Source organism: Musca domestica, unplaced genomic scaffold (assembly GCF_030504385.1).
Source record: "Musca domestica strain aabys unplaced genomic scaffold, Musca_domestica.polishedcontigs.V.1.1 13, whole genome shotgun sequence".
Lineage (NCBI taxonomy): Eukaryota > Metazoa > Arthropoda > Insecta > Diptera > Muscidae > Musca > Musca domestica.
In genome coordinates, this window is record NW_026712172.1 from 13216271 (window position 1) to 13232363 (window position 16093).

At 34.5% G+C, this 16093-nt stretch overlaps 2 protein-coding genes across 3 annotated transcripts; both read right to left on the reverse strand.

The window, feature by feature from the left end:
• Positions 1–2669: 2669 nt before the first annotated feature.
• Positions 2670–11480, reverse strand: LOC101887458 (endoplasmic reticulum chaperone BiP). 2 transcript variants are annotated; one of them, XM_005184234.4, is made up of 3 exons: positions 11276–11480; positions 5184–5352; positions 2670–5086 (listed from the first exon to the last, which is right to left on the reverse strand). In XM_005184234.4, exons 2-3 carry the CDS (start codon positions 5300–5302, stop codon positions 3241–3243), a joined length of 1965 nt encoding a protein of 654 aa, XP_005184291.1. In that variant the 5' UTR covers positions 5303–5352; positions 11276–11480; the 3' UTR covers positions 2670–3240. The 2 variants fall into 2 exon arrangements, with proteins under 2 accessions (XP_005184291.1, XP_005184292.1); XM_005184235.4 differs by lacking the exon at positions 11276–11480 and adding an exon at positions 5775–5911.
• A 1713-nt stretch (positions 11481–13193) lies between these two features.
• LOC101888709 (uncharacterized) lies at positions 13194–15845 on the reverse strand. The gene is made up of 2 exons (XM_005184242.4): positions 15713–15845; positions 13194–14331 (listed from the first exon to the last, which is right to left on the reverse strand). Exon 2 carries the CDS (start codon positions 14307–14309, stop codon positions 13350–13352), a length of 960 nt encoding a protein of 319 aa, XP_005184299.1. The 5' UTR covers positions 14310–14331; positions 15713–15845; the 3' UTR covers positions 13194–13349.
• Between the last annotated feature and the right edge of the window lie 248 nt (positions 15846–16093).

Below are 16093 nucleotides of genomic sequence, written 5' to 3' on the forward strand. Positions count from 1 at the left end.
ATAAATCTGGGAGAGATATTAGGTGTGTACGCTTGTTTTGTTGTAAAAATTTAATTGCAATCCAAATTGAAAATATATATAATTTGAAAAATAAATGTAGACATATTGTTCTACATGGTTATCATATTGAAAGTTCTTAAAAATCATGATAGTTGAAAGTTAGGATTATGTAGATGACATGTATAGTACAGGTTGTTCGTTTTGCTCGAAGAGTGGGAGTTCGAAATAGTTTCTGAAGGTAGTGCAAGAGCTTGCTCTAGGAGTAAAAAAATTAATGTAAAAAATATTTTTGCTGATTTGTGTGTGCGGGTTTGATGCTGCTGCATCGGTAGGAGGGCATCGTACAATAAAAAGGTAAGTTAGAGCCACCAGCTGATTTTAATTTTTTTTTTCTAAGTGGGCCTGACTTCTGCCAATTTTGTGTATGTATACATTGTTTAGAAAAATAAAAACAGAATATTTTCAAAATCAATAAATTGCGAGGTGCACATTATAGCAATTCGCTAGTTTTGCCATGGTACAATGAATTCAAGGTAGGGCAGAACTACCATATGATTTCAATTTTTTTATTTTCTTGGCTTAATATGTCATCTTTATTTGTTTATGTATGTGTTTTCTTTTCAATAACAAAAAATTGTTCAGAAAATATTCAAATTCGGGTGTTTTCAAAATGCTTATTGCAACATATGCATCGACAAATTCTAAAGTTTTTGTCGCGAAATAAACCATAAGTGATATATAGAACATGATATTGAAAAGAAATTTTGACCATTCATTCAGTTTTCGCGGTTTTAAATTATTTATTCAAAATCAATGCAACAAGTTGTTTGCTTTTTTATTGTTTTGATAGTAATTCTGACATTACAAGCCAAACAGGTAGACCTCTATACTTGCAATTTTTTCAAAGTTGGCCTACCTTCTCTTCATTGTACCATGAGTTTTGCCATGTAATTAAAAGATAGAACTGTTTAGATTATATTTTTTTGAAAGAAACTCCAGGTATTTCTTTAATTTTTCCGCCGTTTCCGCTGTTTAACTGATTTTAAAAAAGAGGAAAAATATTGAATTATTAAAATCTTGTTGTATGCATGGTACCATGGTACAATGAAGAGAAGGTAGGCCAACTTTGAAAAAATTGCAAGTATAGAGGTCTACCTGTTTGGCTTGTAATGTCAGAATTACTATCAAAACAATAAAAAAGCAAACAACTTGTTGCATTGATTTTGAATAAATAATTTAAAACCGCGAAAACTGAATGAATGGTCAAAATTTCTTTTCAATATCATGTTCTATATATCACTTATGGTTTATTTCGCGACAAAAACTTTAGAATTTGTCGATGCATATGTTGCAATAAGCATTTTGAAAACACCCGAATTTGAATATTTTCTGAACAATTTTTTGTTATTGAAAAGAAAACACATACATAAACAAATAAAGATGACATATTAAGCCAAGAAAATAAAAAAATTGAAATCATATGGTAGTTCTGCCCTACCTTGAATTCATTGTACCATGGTTGTATGTAAATTTGACAGAAAGAGGGCATAGCCTCAGGAAAGTGTTTCTGTAGTTTTAAGAAGCTGTTCTACCTCCTTATTGTACCATAAAGAGGGGAAAGAGGGTGGAGGTTTTAATCGTGTTCAGAAAGAATATACATATATCGAAATACAACAACGGTACGGCAAAAACTAAAAGAGTGCTCGACAAGAGTAGTTCATGGTAGAATTAAGAAGGTAAAGTCATGCAATCAAACATTTACTATTTTGTTTTAAATTTTTCATTTGACAACATCACATTGTCAAAATTTATATTTATAAATCCATTGTACATACACAAATCAGTAATGGGAACCTTCTTTCTACAGGGTGCGATAAAAAAATGCAACAAAGTCAAACGTCATAATTTTTTTTTAAATTTTATTGAATGAAAGCAAATGTCGGAAATAGAATCAAATTTTAGAATAAGTTTAGATTTGTTCGAATTGTTCACCTTTGGCCCGAATTATGGCCTTCAAACGGCCAATGAAACCGTCACACGCTGCCCGAATGTTGCTCTGAGGTATTTTGGTCCATTCCCGGCGAAGCACTTGCTTGTGTGATCGACACTTTGGTATTTTTTAGTGCCAACCTTGCTTTCCAAAATACTCCAGAATAGTTCAACATATTGGTATCCGGAGATTTTCGTGGCCATTGTGCGCTGGAAATGAAGCGAGGAACCTCATTTTATAATCATTCTTGGGTGGCGCGTGCTGAGTGCGATGGTTCTGAGTCCTTTTGGAATGTCCAAGGTCTGCGGCCTAAAAGTTTGCGTGCCCTCCAAAATATTTTCGCGATAATATTCGGCATTTATTCTGATGCCACGGGCAGATGTTGCTGTTTTCTTCCGTCCACTTCCTTGACTTCACGAATAACTTTTTTCTGTAAAATTCTCACCAAAATGCTTTATACAGTTTTAACAGCTGTCGGACGAGTGGCTTAGAAATGACAGCAGTCTGAAATTGGTTGCAGTTTTTCATCTTACCCTGTACTTCTTCTGTACCCAAAATTATTGATACCAAGAAGGCACGAAAACTAGAGACCTATTGCAAAAGAACTCTTGTAAAGTTACGGTCTACAAAATCGGATACGAATCATATATAATACACATAAATACAAACACAGAAAGTTTATATTTTTTATAATTTTTTATTAAAGTATTTTTTCTTCTTTTTTTCTCAAAAATTTAAGTATTTTATATTTAAAGTTTGGAAAAAGTGAAATAAATTAAAAATTCTTCTTAAAAATCGAAGATTTCTATTTTTAGTGTTTTTGTAGCTTATTACAAAATGATAAAAAAATTAATTGAATTTATTATTTGGAACTAATAATTTAAATTATAAAAAAAAATTGCTAACATGTTTAGGCGTTTGGAAATGGTCTGGGAACAACTGAAGTTGATTTTGGGAAACAATGGTAATCAACATTGGATTTATCGCTTTTTTACAATAGCTGGAAATGCATCTATCTTGTCTGTGTGTCAATATTAACGGTTGTATTTTTTGAAAGGAAAAAGCGTGTCTTTTTTGTTTTTAATAAATATTTTCTTTTATGTTGTGTATTTTCTCATTTTTTGTATTAACACAAATGTTTGTTGATTTATTAAATGTGTATCAGTCTGCTTGTTTGTTTCTTTTCTTTAACTAAACTGCGAACTACAACTAAACTAGAGCTAGAACCTATATATCGCTGGGGGAACGATTTACAGTTCATCCTTCAAGTCATCGTTGTCATCACTGTCTGTGGGTGGTACACCACCGGTGCCTTGGTACAACTTGGCAATGATGGGTTGGACAATGGCTTCCAAGTCTTTCTTTTGTTTCTTGTATTCCTCGGGGTCGGCATCGGCATTGGTTTCCAACCATTTGATGGCTTCATCGATGGCAGCTTCCATTTTGACCTTTTCGTCTTCGCTCAACTTGGCACCGAGTTTTTCTTTGTCACCGATTTGGTTCTTGAGACTGTAGGCATAGGATTCCAATTCGTTGCGGCTCTCAACCTTCTCCTTGAGTTTCTTGTCTTCATCGGCGAATTTCTCAGCATCGTGGATCATACGTTCAATGTCTTCGGGGGTGAGGCGGTTTTGGTCGTTGGTGATGACAATCTTTTCCTTGTTGCCGGTGCCCTTATCTTCAGCACTGACCTGCAAGATACCGTTGGCATCGATTTCGAAACTGACTTCAATTTGAGGAATGCCACGAGGAGCTGGGGGAATGCCAGTGAGATCGAATTTGCCCAACAAGTGGTTATCCTTGGTCATGGGACGTTCACCTTCGTAGACTTGAATGGTGACGGTGTGTTGGTTATCGGAAGCAGTGGAGAAGATTTGAGACTTCTTGGTGGGGATGACAGTGTTGCGGGGAATCAATTTGGTCATGACACCACCGACAGTTTCAATACCCATGGTCAAGGGGTTGACATCGAGCAAGACAATGGCATCGGTATCTTGTTCACCGGAGAGAACACCAGCTTGGACAGCAGCACCATAGGCAACAGCTTCGTCGGGGTTAATACCACGGGATGGTTCCTTGCCTCCGAAGAAGTCCTTGACCAATTGTTGTACCTTGGGGATACGAGTGGAGCCACCAACCAAGACAATTTCATGGACATCCTTTTTGTTCATGTCAGCATCTTCCAAGACCTTTTGTACGGGTTTCAAGGTGGAACGGAACAAGTCCATGTTCAATTCTTCGAACTTGGCACGAGTCAAAGTTTCAGAGAAGTCTTCACCTTCGAAGAAGGATTCAATTTCAATACGGACTTGATGGGCACTGGACAAAGCACGCTTGGCCTTTTCAACTTCACGACGCAATTTTTGGACGGCACGGTTGTCTTTGCGGATATCCTTGCCCTTCTTCTTCTTGTACAACTTGATGAAGTGGTCCATGACACGTTGATCGAAATCTTCACCACCCAAGTGAGTATCACCGTTGGTGGAAACGACTTCAAAGACACCGTTATCAATGGTCAACAAGGAGACATCGAAGGTACCACCGCCCAAATCGAAGACCAAGACGTTCTTTTCACCTTCCTTCTTGTCCAAGCCGTAGGCAATGGCGGCAGCGGTAGGTTCGTTGATGATACGCATGACATTCAAACCAGCAATGACGCCGGCATCTTTGGTGGCTTGACGTTGGGCATCGTTGAAGTAAGCTGGGACAGTGACAACAGCGTGGGTAACCTTCTTGCCCAAATAGGCTTCGGCGGTTTCCTTCATCTTGGACAAGACCATAGCAGAGATTTCTTCAGGAGCAAAGACCTTTTTGCCTTGGGAAGTATCAACGCTAATGTGTGGCTTGGAGTTCTTTTCGACAACCTTGAAGGGGAAGTACTTGATGTCGTGTTGGACATTGGTATCGGTCCATTCACGGCCAATCAAACGTTTAGCATCGAATACGGTGTTTTCGGGATTTGTGGTCAATTGATTTTTGGCGGCATCACCAATCAAACGTTCGCCATCGGCGGTGAAGGCAACATAGGATGGAGTGATACGGTTACCCTGATCGTTGGCAATAATTTCAACACGTCCATTTTTGTAAACACCAACACTAAAAAAATGAAGGGAAATATTTAGGTTAGAAACGAATGGCTTTTGGATGGGTTGGAAATAAGCATAAATTTTGATTTGATTAATCGAAAACTTACCAAGAGTAGGTGGTACCCAAATCAATGCCAATGACTGTGCCAATGTCCTTATCCTTTTTCTCGTCAGCAAGGGCGAGGCCAACAAAGGCCACTACGGCCAAAAATGCGAATAATCTCATTTTGATTTTTCTTGTTTCTGTTCACTGAGGTGTATTTATTATACTACTAACTGTAATAAAGAAGAACGAGAGAAAATAGGGATATGTTAAAATTTGTTGTAAGGATTTAAATAAAATATAACCTAATCTTAAAAATATGCCGGTAAGAACAGACACGACATTCTATTAAAAAAACACCAAAGAAAAATTGCCTGCGTCACCACAAATGAGCGTTCAATGTTCTTGGATAACAGTGCTGCAGCCGACAAAAAAGCAAACGTGTACTTCTAGAAAAACTGGTTGCGGGCTGCTTGACTACCGCACAAAACTTTCTATTTATTCTTTAGTTAGACAAATGACCCATTTCTGTTAAGTTTAAGAACCAGTTTTGGGCCTGTCTTGAAACACATACACACGCAATCGCACTCTAGTAGGCTTTTTATTTAAGAACTTAACACTTTTTTAATAAATTTCTAAACTTTCTTCCTCTTACCAGCAAACACGTCCGCTGACTTTGACAACTCGAGTAAAAATAAACGAAACCGACTGACTTTGACATTGGTTTGCTGCTGCTGCTGCTGCCAAGTTGAGTTGTTTCTCTGAGTAATTTGTAATTTCTGCTCAATACAATGGGGTTGTTGTTGTTGTTGTATAAAATATAAAATAAACCCCCAACAACAAAATGATCTTATCAGCGGAAAACAACAAAATATTTGAGCACAAGAGAAAGTTTTTTTTATAACTATTTAACAAATTTCTTGTATTCGTTGTATACGTGTTCATTTGTGACAGGCCGGTTGTCGATGAGAAGGTGGTCAAAATTGAGTGTGTGAGAGAAAGGGTACAAAATCACTCAATGTCAGTGCCGGCAATATTACGATGAGAAATGTTTTTTCTCGAAGAAGATAATTTGCATTAATAATGAGTTGGCCACAAAAAGATGATTAAACAGGGGTGTTTAAACTTTATGCAAAATTAAAATTGTCCCAAAAATGTTTGACTTTTGAAAGATTTAATTCATAAATGTTTAACAGTTGATATATTAAAAAACATTGAAATAAAATATCTATTCATGAAAACGACAAAATTCTTGACAAAGAAATGTAATTTTTGGAAAGTTTAAAAAATAAAAGGGGGCATTTAAACTTTGTGAAAATTAAAATAAATCTAAAAAAATCTTGACATTTGATTGAATACACAAATTTTTGATTTGGTTTATCAAACCGCTTCTTAAGGAAAAAGAACACTTACAAAAGAGTGTAGAGAGAGGAACTTTATGTTGCCGCCAAAATATAGCATTTTCAGATTAAATGAAACCTTTTGCAATTCAAACGAATCTTTTTGCAGCGGGAATGAAACCTTTTGCAGTGGAATTGAAACCTTTTGCAGTGGAAATGAAACCTTTTGCAGCGGGAATGAAACCTTTTGCAACCGAAATGAAACCCTTTGCAACCGAAATGAAACCATTTGCAACCGAAATGAAACTTTTTGTAAATCAAATGAAACTTTTAAATTTATATGTGGAAAAATAACAAAACATTTATATTTTTAGTAGTTTTTAAATTAAATCAATTAATTATAACTAATATATTGACAACGAGGATTTTTTATTGATTATTAATAACTATGTTTTTATAAATTTTTTTCTTAAGCTTCCATAAAACACAAGTGTAGATGCAGAAAGATTGAAAAAAGATTTTCAAGGTATTTTTTCAAAGGACCCGAATTAGGTACTATTTTATAATCTCCTCCATGGAAAGGAGAATATATTAAATTTGTCATTCGGTTTGTAACACCTCTAAATATTCGTCGTAGACCCCATAAAGTATTATGATCATAGTTGATTTAATGATTTCCACTTATCTGTCTATTGAAATCACGACTGCTTTATCTCCATAATCAATAAAGCTGCGAAGCGGGAATCCCTTATTAGGTAAGATTAATAGTATACTATAACTATAAAAAATTGTGGTAAAGCTTAATTTCACATTTCAGTCCTGGCCATTCCTATAAAGGCCAAACTTTGCTTAAATTTCTCTTTTTAGCGTTAAGCATTTGGAATTTAATAATATGGAAGCATTTTATATCAAATCAGTAAAGAACCATTTTTTATTATTTTTTTTTTTATTATTTTTTATTTTATTATTATACAATAATTGAAAATTTAAGAAATAATATAAATAAATGTAGATATTTATAATCAATAAAAAATCCTCTTTGTCAATATATTAGTTATAATTAATTGATTTAATTTAAAAACTACTAAAAATATAAATGTTTTGTTATTTTTCCTTCTATAAATTTAAAAGTTTCATTTGATTTGCAAAAAGTTTCATTTCGGTTGCAATTGGTTTCATTTCGGTTGCAAAAGGTTTCATTTCGGTTGCAAAAGGTTTCATTCCCACTGCAAAAGGTTTCATTTCCACTGCAAAAGGTTTCAATTCCACTGCAAAAGGTTTCATTCCCGCTGCAAAAAGATTCATTTGAATTGCAAAAGGTTTCATTTAATCTGAAAATGCTATACTTGACAATTCTATGTAAGACTTAAAAATATGTCAACGAAAGAAAGTTAAACAACTATTTGACCTATTTTATTTGTTATTCAATATATGGGTAAAACTACAGAAAGGAGGGGAATTTATTTATTCAGGTGGTGATGTGCTGGCCATTAAACTGACGTGGTGTGCTTCTTTGTTTCATTGGAAATATGTCGTCTGTAGTTATGAGTTGTCATTGTATTGTTAATAAAACAAAAAACATCTCCAAATTGTTAAACCACATGTATCGACTGCTACGTGTGTATGTAAACATGAATGAACAGGTAATCTTAATTTGTTGCCAACCACCAGTAAACCGTGTCATTTTTTTTTTAAATAATAGGAAATCACTTTCCCAAAACAAGTGACGTGTTCAAATCGCATTTGAGTAAAGCTGTACTTTACTTAACAAAAATGCTTAACCGTCAGAGGTGAGCGTTAAATAAAATGTGTGGTGTTGGCGTTTTTAATGTTAGCTAGCTCTCCAACCTTATTCTCTCCCTAAGGTGTTACCGTTATATGCTAGCCATGCTATCAATAAAATTATTTTTGAGATTTATACCTAGCTATTTCACAAGCTGATAATTTTTAAACTTATCAGTCAATGGCTCTTTAGAAACAAATTATTGGTGTCGCGAGTCTTCTAGAAATGATAGACTAGGCAGGCAACAAATCTGACAATTTGTTAACAACTAATTGTACATATTTGTGTTGTTGTAGATTTTATGATTTTCTGAGCAAAAAATCAAGGTTAAAAACCTTTCTAAAAACTATTTTTGAAAAACTAGATTAGCATTGATTTGCATTGCTAATTGTGTGGAGATGATACTGCATTGTATTGAACATATTTCAGGGATTAATATTTTTTGACATGGACACCTTGAAAAAAAAAATAAACAAGTAAAAAGCCGGTCTTTAATACCCTCCACCATTTGGAATGATTTTGGCAATTTTCAAAAATAATAAAATCCGTTAAAAATGCTATTAAAATCTTAAAAAAAAAACCAAATGTAGCCGTTATCGCTTTAGGGTCTATAGGACGACGTGGACCAGCATAGGTAACTTTTGTCATAAACCATTACAATATTCAAATGCGAAACTTGAATAAAAAATTCGGTGAATAATGTAGCTAAAATCATCAAAATACCGAATATAGAGAGGTATCGTTATATGGGGACTATACGAAGACGTGGACCTGCACAGACAATTTTCTATCTTAGGATGTAGTATCCATTACGAACTTTAAATACCAAATCTAAAACAATTCCGGTGAATAATGTCGCTAAAATCATCAAAATGACGAATGTCGGGAGGTACCGTTATATGGGGGACATACGGAGACCTGGACCTGCACAGACAATTTTCTGTCTTAGGCTGTAGTATCCATTTCGAACTTCAAATGCCAAATTAGAAACAATACCGGTGAATTATCTCGCTAAAATCATCAAAATACCGAATGTCGGGAGGTAACGTTATATGGGGCTATACGAAGACGTGGACCTGCACAGACAATTTTCTGTCATAGGTTGTAGTACCCATTACGAATTTCAAATAACAAATTTGAAACATTTCCTGTGAATAATGTCGCAAAAATCATCAATCAATCACAAATCATGGCCCATTTTCAATAATAAAAGTCCTGCAGACATAATATACATTTGAGTAAAATTTTATTAATCTACTTCATTTTTTTCGGAACATTCGGACGGACAACGCTAAATCTACGTAGAATTTTATGCTGATCAAAAATATATATACTTTGTGGGGTCTAAAATGTATATTTCGAGGTGTTACAAACGAAATGACAAACTTATACCCTGCATACTATGGTGGAGGGTATAAAAATAGTAGATCTTTGCAGGTTGTGGAGCAGAGCATGAGTAAAGTTGTTAAAAGGTTACAGAATAGGCCTGCTGCTTGAATTTTTAAACGTTTTCACATCATCCTTAAAACAGCTGATGATTACAGGTAAAGGTTTCCCAGTAAGAATTTACGAAATCTCAGGAGACCTACTATCGAAATTGCTGTTTTCTATCAAATTATTAAATCTGATAATTGTGCTCTACATTTGTCCTTTGCTAGATGTGACCTTGGTAATTTTTATAAGTTATAAAAAATATTAAGTTCTTTATCTGTTATTGTCCCTTCGTGTTTATCGTGTTTATATATTTGTTTAATAAATTATAAGGCCCTATTAAAATTTGTTTAAAAGAAGCAAAGGTACCATGGTAGAAGCATCAAAACTTGGGAGCCTTGAAATGTCAACATTTTGTAAATGTTTCTTCAAAAATAAGTAGATTTGCGAAAGTTTTCCTACACGACATTAATCGGTGGTTGTTATGATATAGCCTTTTTAAGAATTTTTACAAATTTGAATAATTTTTCATTCAAAAATTTCAATTCCAAAATTGGTTTGACAGTTCATTGTCGCAGCAGCTGTGTCGATGCGACTACCTGTATTCTTCTACCATGATAGGTACCAACAATTCTATCAATTCTAATTTAAGTTCCATCAATTTCTGATAAGACTGACTCTGACTACCATGTGGAATGTTATCATTTTAAGTTTTGAGGTCTTCTTACTAGCAATACTCATTGCAATTGTGCATATTGGCAAAAAATGCTAGCAAGAATCTTAAATTTTTGCCACTTTTTTTAAACATGTTCCTATGCATAGAATAGCAGCCTAAATTGAAAGGATAGCCGCGTTTACACTTTACTACTTTTGCCAGTTTAAAAACTATAGCAAAAAAGCGGAGTAAGGCAAAAAATTCTATGAGAATAAAAACACCCAAATGCATTTGAAATGCCATTAAAAAGGGGGAGGAATGCTGTAGCTGACATGTATGGATCTCTCTATCTCTCTGTATTGCACATTCAAATGACACCAGCTGTCAAACAAAATGAGCAAATCTCTCTCACGCCCATGTTTGATTTTTATATAAGGTTATGAAATTTGTCAAAAAACAAAATCCTTGGGATTTAACTTTAAATTGGTAAATTCCATTTCATTTAATTTTATTTGTTAATTGTTTAAAAATGCGACAACATTTCTGTTATACTACAAAAGGAAATGCTTTCACACGCACAGCACTGTATGTGTTTAAGTTTTTTTCGAATTCATTGAGAGGAGTCTCAATCATTGAGGCAGAGAAAGTCGCCACCATACTGCGGACGGCTATGCAAAATGTTCCCGAAGATTCTAGGCGTATTTGTTGAAGTACATATATACCACACAAGAAAAATTAATTTTTTTTCTTTTATAAAAATTTCATATTTTACAACAAAATTGCATTGTTTCATTTATATTTTTCTGTATAAAATTCTTTTTGTTTTACACACACACACTTTGCAATTTCATGTACTACTGCTGCGGCTGGCATTTTCTTTTGGTATTTTTAGATTGGAGATTTTCGTTCATATTATTTTTTCTTGCTTAATTTTTTAATTTACTTACTTTGGAATAACAATTAATTATTCTAATTTACAAAAAAATGCAATATTTGCAGTTTTATTCAAATTTGTTTATCACTTGCTCTATATATATATATTATTAACAACTTGTGTTTTGTTTAAAAAATTCACACAATGCGCTTTTGTTTGCTTTCTTCTCGATATTTGTGTTCTGTACTCTTGCTTTGTATTTTTGTAACTGACTGACTGGGCATGAGAGTTGCGGCTTTTAATGTCCAATATAACTGACGTGGATTTTTTTGCTTGGCCTTTTTTGTTGTTTCTTGCCCCAACGAATAATCTCCCATAATGTGAAATATGCTCTTCTCTTATCACAGCAAGTGACGTGTATTTTCCCAACTGTTAAAATAATTCAATGGATTTAAGGGGGGGTTTGTATGTTTGGGGATTTTCTGTTCGAGAGCGCGCAGGTAAACACTTCAATGAGTCTAACGGAGAGTAGACATTTTGATTGGGCCACGTCATGTTGTTGTCACTGCTGCATTTGTGGGTACGTGTTCTCTTCAAGAGATTCTCTTCATTTCGCGATTTTGCCAGATGCCAGATTGGCATGTTTGTTTCCGTTATGACTGTTTTTCAAATTATTGCAACAGATTTGTATTTGTTTATTATGCAAATCTAGGGATTAATGTTATAATTCAATATCTTCAAATAATCGATTTTGGATAGTTTGGTTTGATAATATTAGGAAAATTGGTAGGATTTTTCAAGATCCATTACATTTGATGGAAGAATATGGGGCGTATAGTAGTAAAAATTATTTTTGGATTTATTTTTTGTCTGTCTCCCATGAAATAAAGAATGGGGATTACAGGTATATTAGTAAGGGCTCTTATATACAGAAAGGCTGCCTTTAAGGTACTAGGGTTGACAATTAAAATTGTAAATGTATTATTTGCTTACTTCAAACAGAATTAAATAGAATTTGTTATTGGACAAAATTTAACAATGTTTTGTAATTTTTGATATCATAAATATTTCGCCCATACTTCCAACCTTTAACAAGATTCTACTAAAAACCCAAACTTTTGATATTCTGAAGCAGTTTCAGGCGAGAAGAACATAAACATTTAGGCGTAGAAGAAAAACAACTAAAAACGAAATTATATTCGACCGGGCCTCCAGTAAGTGGAAAGCTGACTTATGGCTATATCGGCGATCTTCAAGAACCATTAAATTTGAATGTTTAGTTTTAGTGGCCCCAACTTTATTGAATATTTTTGTTGAGGGGCGTAAATTTAACTACTAACAATCCGAAATATCAAATTACAACTGATTGCGTGTGAAATTTAGACCAAAAACTTGAAAATATCGGAAATCACAAGAAATGTTTTATGGGGGCTAACGTTTAATGGCTGTTAGGTTGGAAATTAGGTCGGATAATTTTCCATAAAATATCAAATCGTTTGAACTAAATATCTGTCCATGATCATTAAGATTTATTGGGTGGCGGAGCACTGCAATATTGAGAAATAAAAATGGGAAAAGCAACACGACAGGGCTCTAAGTTTTCCTTACGTAGACCTCCTTACATAAAGGAAATAATTTAATTTCTTTTGTAGAATGTTAAAAGTTCTTTCTTAAAGGTTTAGTTGGTCTACATTAAAAGAAACAAAAGGTCTCCTTAAAGAAAAAAACTAAACGTTATTTCTCATAGAAGACCAGATAATATTTTCTCAAGAAAATAGAAATGTCTTCTCTCATAGAAGGATCTTTTTTTAGAGATCAAAAAGATTTTTTTTTTTAATTCTAGAAGGTCAAAATTTTTATAGCAGTATCTGGTTCTATTATTCCATTCGTTCGTAGAAGGAAAGGTTTTTTTGTAAAGGTTTTAAATTTTTTACATAAAGACCCATAAAATCTCATCTCCAAAGATGTTATCTTTCAAAGAAATTACGAACTTTAAGTTCAAATTATTTTTATTTGGCTTTTTAACATTTTAGTGTAACAAAAATCATAATAAAATAATATTAAATCTATTTTTAATTCTATAGTACCATATAGATTACTAAAATAAACAACAAATTAATAAATAGAAATATTTTAAAGAAAAATATCTATAGACATTTGATTACACCGTTATCCACATTATTTGAATCTACCTCCATAATCTCAGTCTCATTGTTTTGTATCTGGTTACCATTTGATTCCAAATCATGTTCTGTCTCATCAAAAGAAGAACTACTTATATTTAATTCATTGCGTGCCGCTTGTATTTCACGCTGACGTTTCAGTGTCGAAGGATGCGGCAAGTTAAGCTTTAAAAATCCTCGCATAAAATGATAACAACGACTCGATACTGAGTAAATTTTTTGTGCCAATAAAACTTCATTTTTTGTGTACATTTTCCGTTTGGCACATACCATGCGAGCAAAGGCGATGCTATTCTCACTGGCATTTGGTGCAGCCTTTATGTGAATGCGTCCCTGTTCGGCCACAATATGCTCCAGAGATTCCAACTGCTTGCGTAGAAACTTTTCGCCAGACAGCAACTCGGCAATTCGTTTGGTTTTTGTTTTGAGTAAATGTTCGCTGATTTTATTTTGAGACATAAGAAGTTTTATCTCATTGCTTTGTCGGGCAATTTTCTTCGTCATTTCATCAACTTGATTCAATAGACTACGATTTTCTTCCTTCTCGGTATTGTGGCAACGGCAATAACAGGTCATTGTGATATCAAGTTGAGGTGGAGGTTTTGGTTTTTCTGTTACACTGTTGTTACGTTGACCGTAGGTACGTTTGGGTGGAGCCTCGAAATTACTTTTAACTGGTTCCAGTTGAAATGATTTTTTTATTTCGGGTCTTTTTGGGGTTTTTTCTTCGGGCGATTTGGGAGAATTACGTTTTCTCCGGAGTGTTTTACAATTCGCGTCAAAATGAGCATCGCATAGTTTGTCATCATTGTTGAGGGATGTGATTTCCAAAAACGTACACCATTTCTCTCTTTCACTAGCCTCCGTTGGGAAGCTAAATAGTTTCTTAAATTCTTTGCAACCCATAACACATTTTCGAGACATGTTGATGTTGCAGGGACTTGTGCTAAATTCGAGGAAGAAAGAAATTGAGTAAAAGTTAATTTTATTAAGATAAAAGTTACAAATGGATTGGAAGTTTTTTGGATGTGATAACCGTTTAGATAGCCCACACATAGTCTTCTTCACAATATGCAAAATTTTGAGGGGTTTATGTACAAGCTGTTGAAATTATTCTAGTGATAGATCATTTGATTGTTTACAAGCGTACAAAATGCTTTTGGTGAGAATTTTCCAGAAGAAAGATATTCTTGATAGAATTCAAACGTGATAGTGTGATCTCTTTATATTTGGCTGGAAAATCACAAGTGGCTATCGTTAGAGCATTCCAGCATTTAAATGTGAATAAAGTTTTTGTGTCTCGTTCGTACCGTGATACTGGTAGCGCAGCCCGACGTCAAGGAAGTGGACGGAAGAAAACAGCAACATCAGCAGAAATGGTTCGAGAAGTAAGGAAGCGACTTGATCGAAACCCGCGTCGCAGTGGCCGAAAAATGGCTCGTGAGCTGAACATAAGGCAATTATTCCTATTTGGGAATTATTGAAAAAAGAGCTCGGGGTAAAGCCATTAAAATTACAAAAAGTGCAAGAACTTACACCGCAACAGAAAGAAAATAGACTAAAAAGAACTAAAGAGTTGCTTCGCTTGGCCGAAAGTGCTGAACTGCCGAATTTGGTTTTCTCCGATGAGAAAACATTTGTTGTCCAGCAGTTAGTAAACAAACAAAATGATCGTGTTTACTTGCCAAAGAGGTCTGCTGAAAATGTGTACCTTCGGTTGGCCAGCAGAACTCAAGCGCCGGCCATGGTGATGGTGTGGGCCGTCATAGCTGCCGATGGTCGCTCTGCGCTCGTATCAATCCACCGTGGCGTCAGAATAAATGCCAAATATTATCGCCAAAATATTCTGGAGGGTGTATTAAAGCCTTGGGCACGCAAACATTTTGGCCGCAGACCTTGGACATTCCAACAGGACTCAGCACCATCGCACTCGCCACTCAAGAATGGTTACAAAATGTGGTTCTAAGCTTCATTTTCAGCGAACAATGGCCACAAAATCTCCGGATACCAATCTGTTGGACTATTGTGTCTGGAGCAAGGTTGGCACTAAAAAATACCATCAAGCAAGTGCTTCGCCGGGAATGGACCAAATTTATATCTTCATTTTTTCTAATTATACTATTTTTTCCAATTCATTTTCAAGTTCTCTCTTTCACACGGATAAGACAACCTGACCCCTGACGGTGTAATCACGACCAAAACAATGATACAAATAAACAATGAAGCATTTGGCTAGCCCCACATACAACACAACTATTTTGCACAATACACCGCATTCTTCTCTTAACTTTTTGATGCTAATTCTTCGTATTTTCTTTGCAACTTACTGGATCAAAAGAATCGCGTATTTTTTGTTTCAATTTATTAAAATATCTTAATTTTATGTGAGCAACGAAGTTGCTTGCAGACTTGGTTACTTTAACACAATTGTGAGTAACCAACTCGAACACGTCAAAGTTTAGAGTCTGATTGTAGTTCTCTGTAACGGCGTCGAGTTGTGCAATGCAAACGGCGGCAAGAAAAATTATGCTTTGAATCGACAAATTTTTAAAGAGTGTATTTTAATAATTTTACTTGGTACTTTTCCCATGGTAAAAGAATACAGGTAGTCGCACCAACGTAGCTGCTGGGACAATGAACTGTCAAACCAGATTTGTAATATAAAATTTTGAATGAAAAAAAATTTGTAAAAATGGTTGAAAAATACA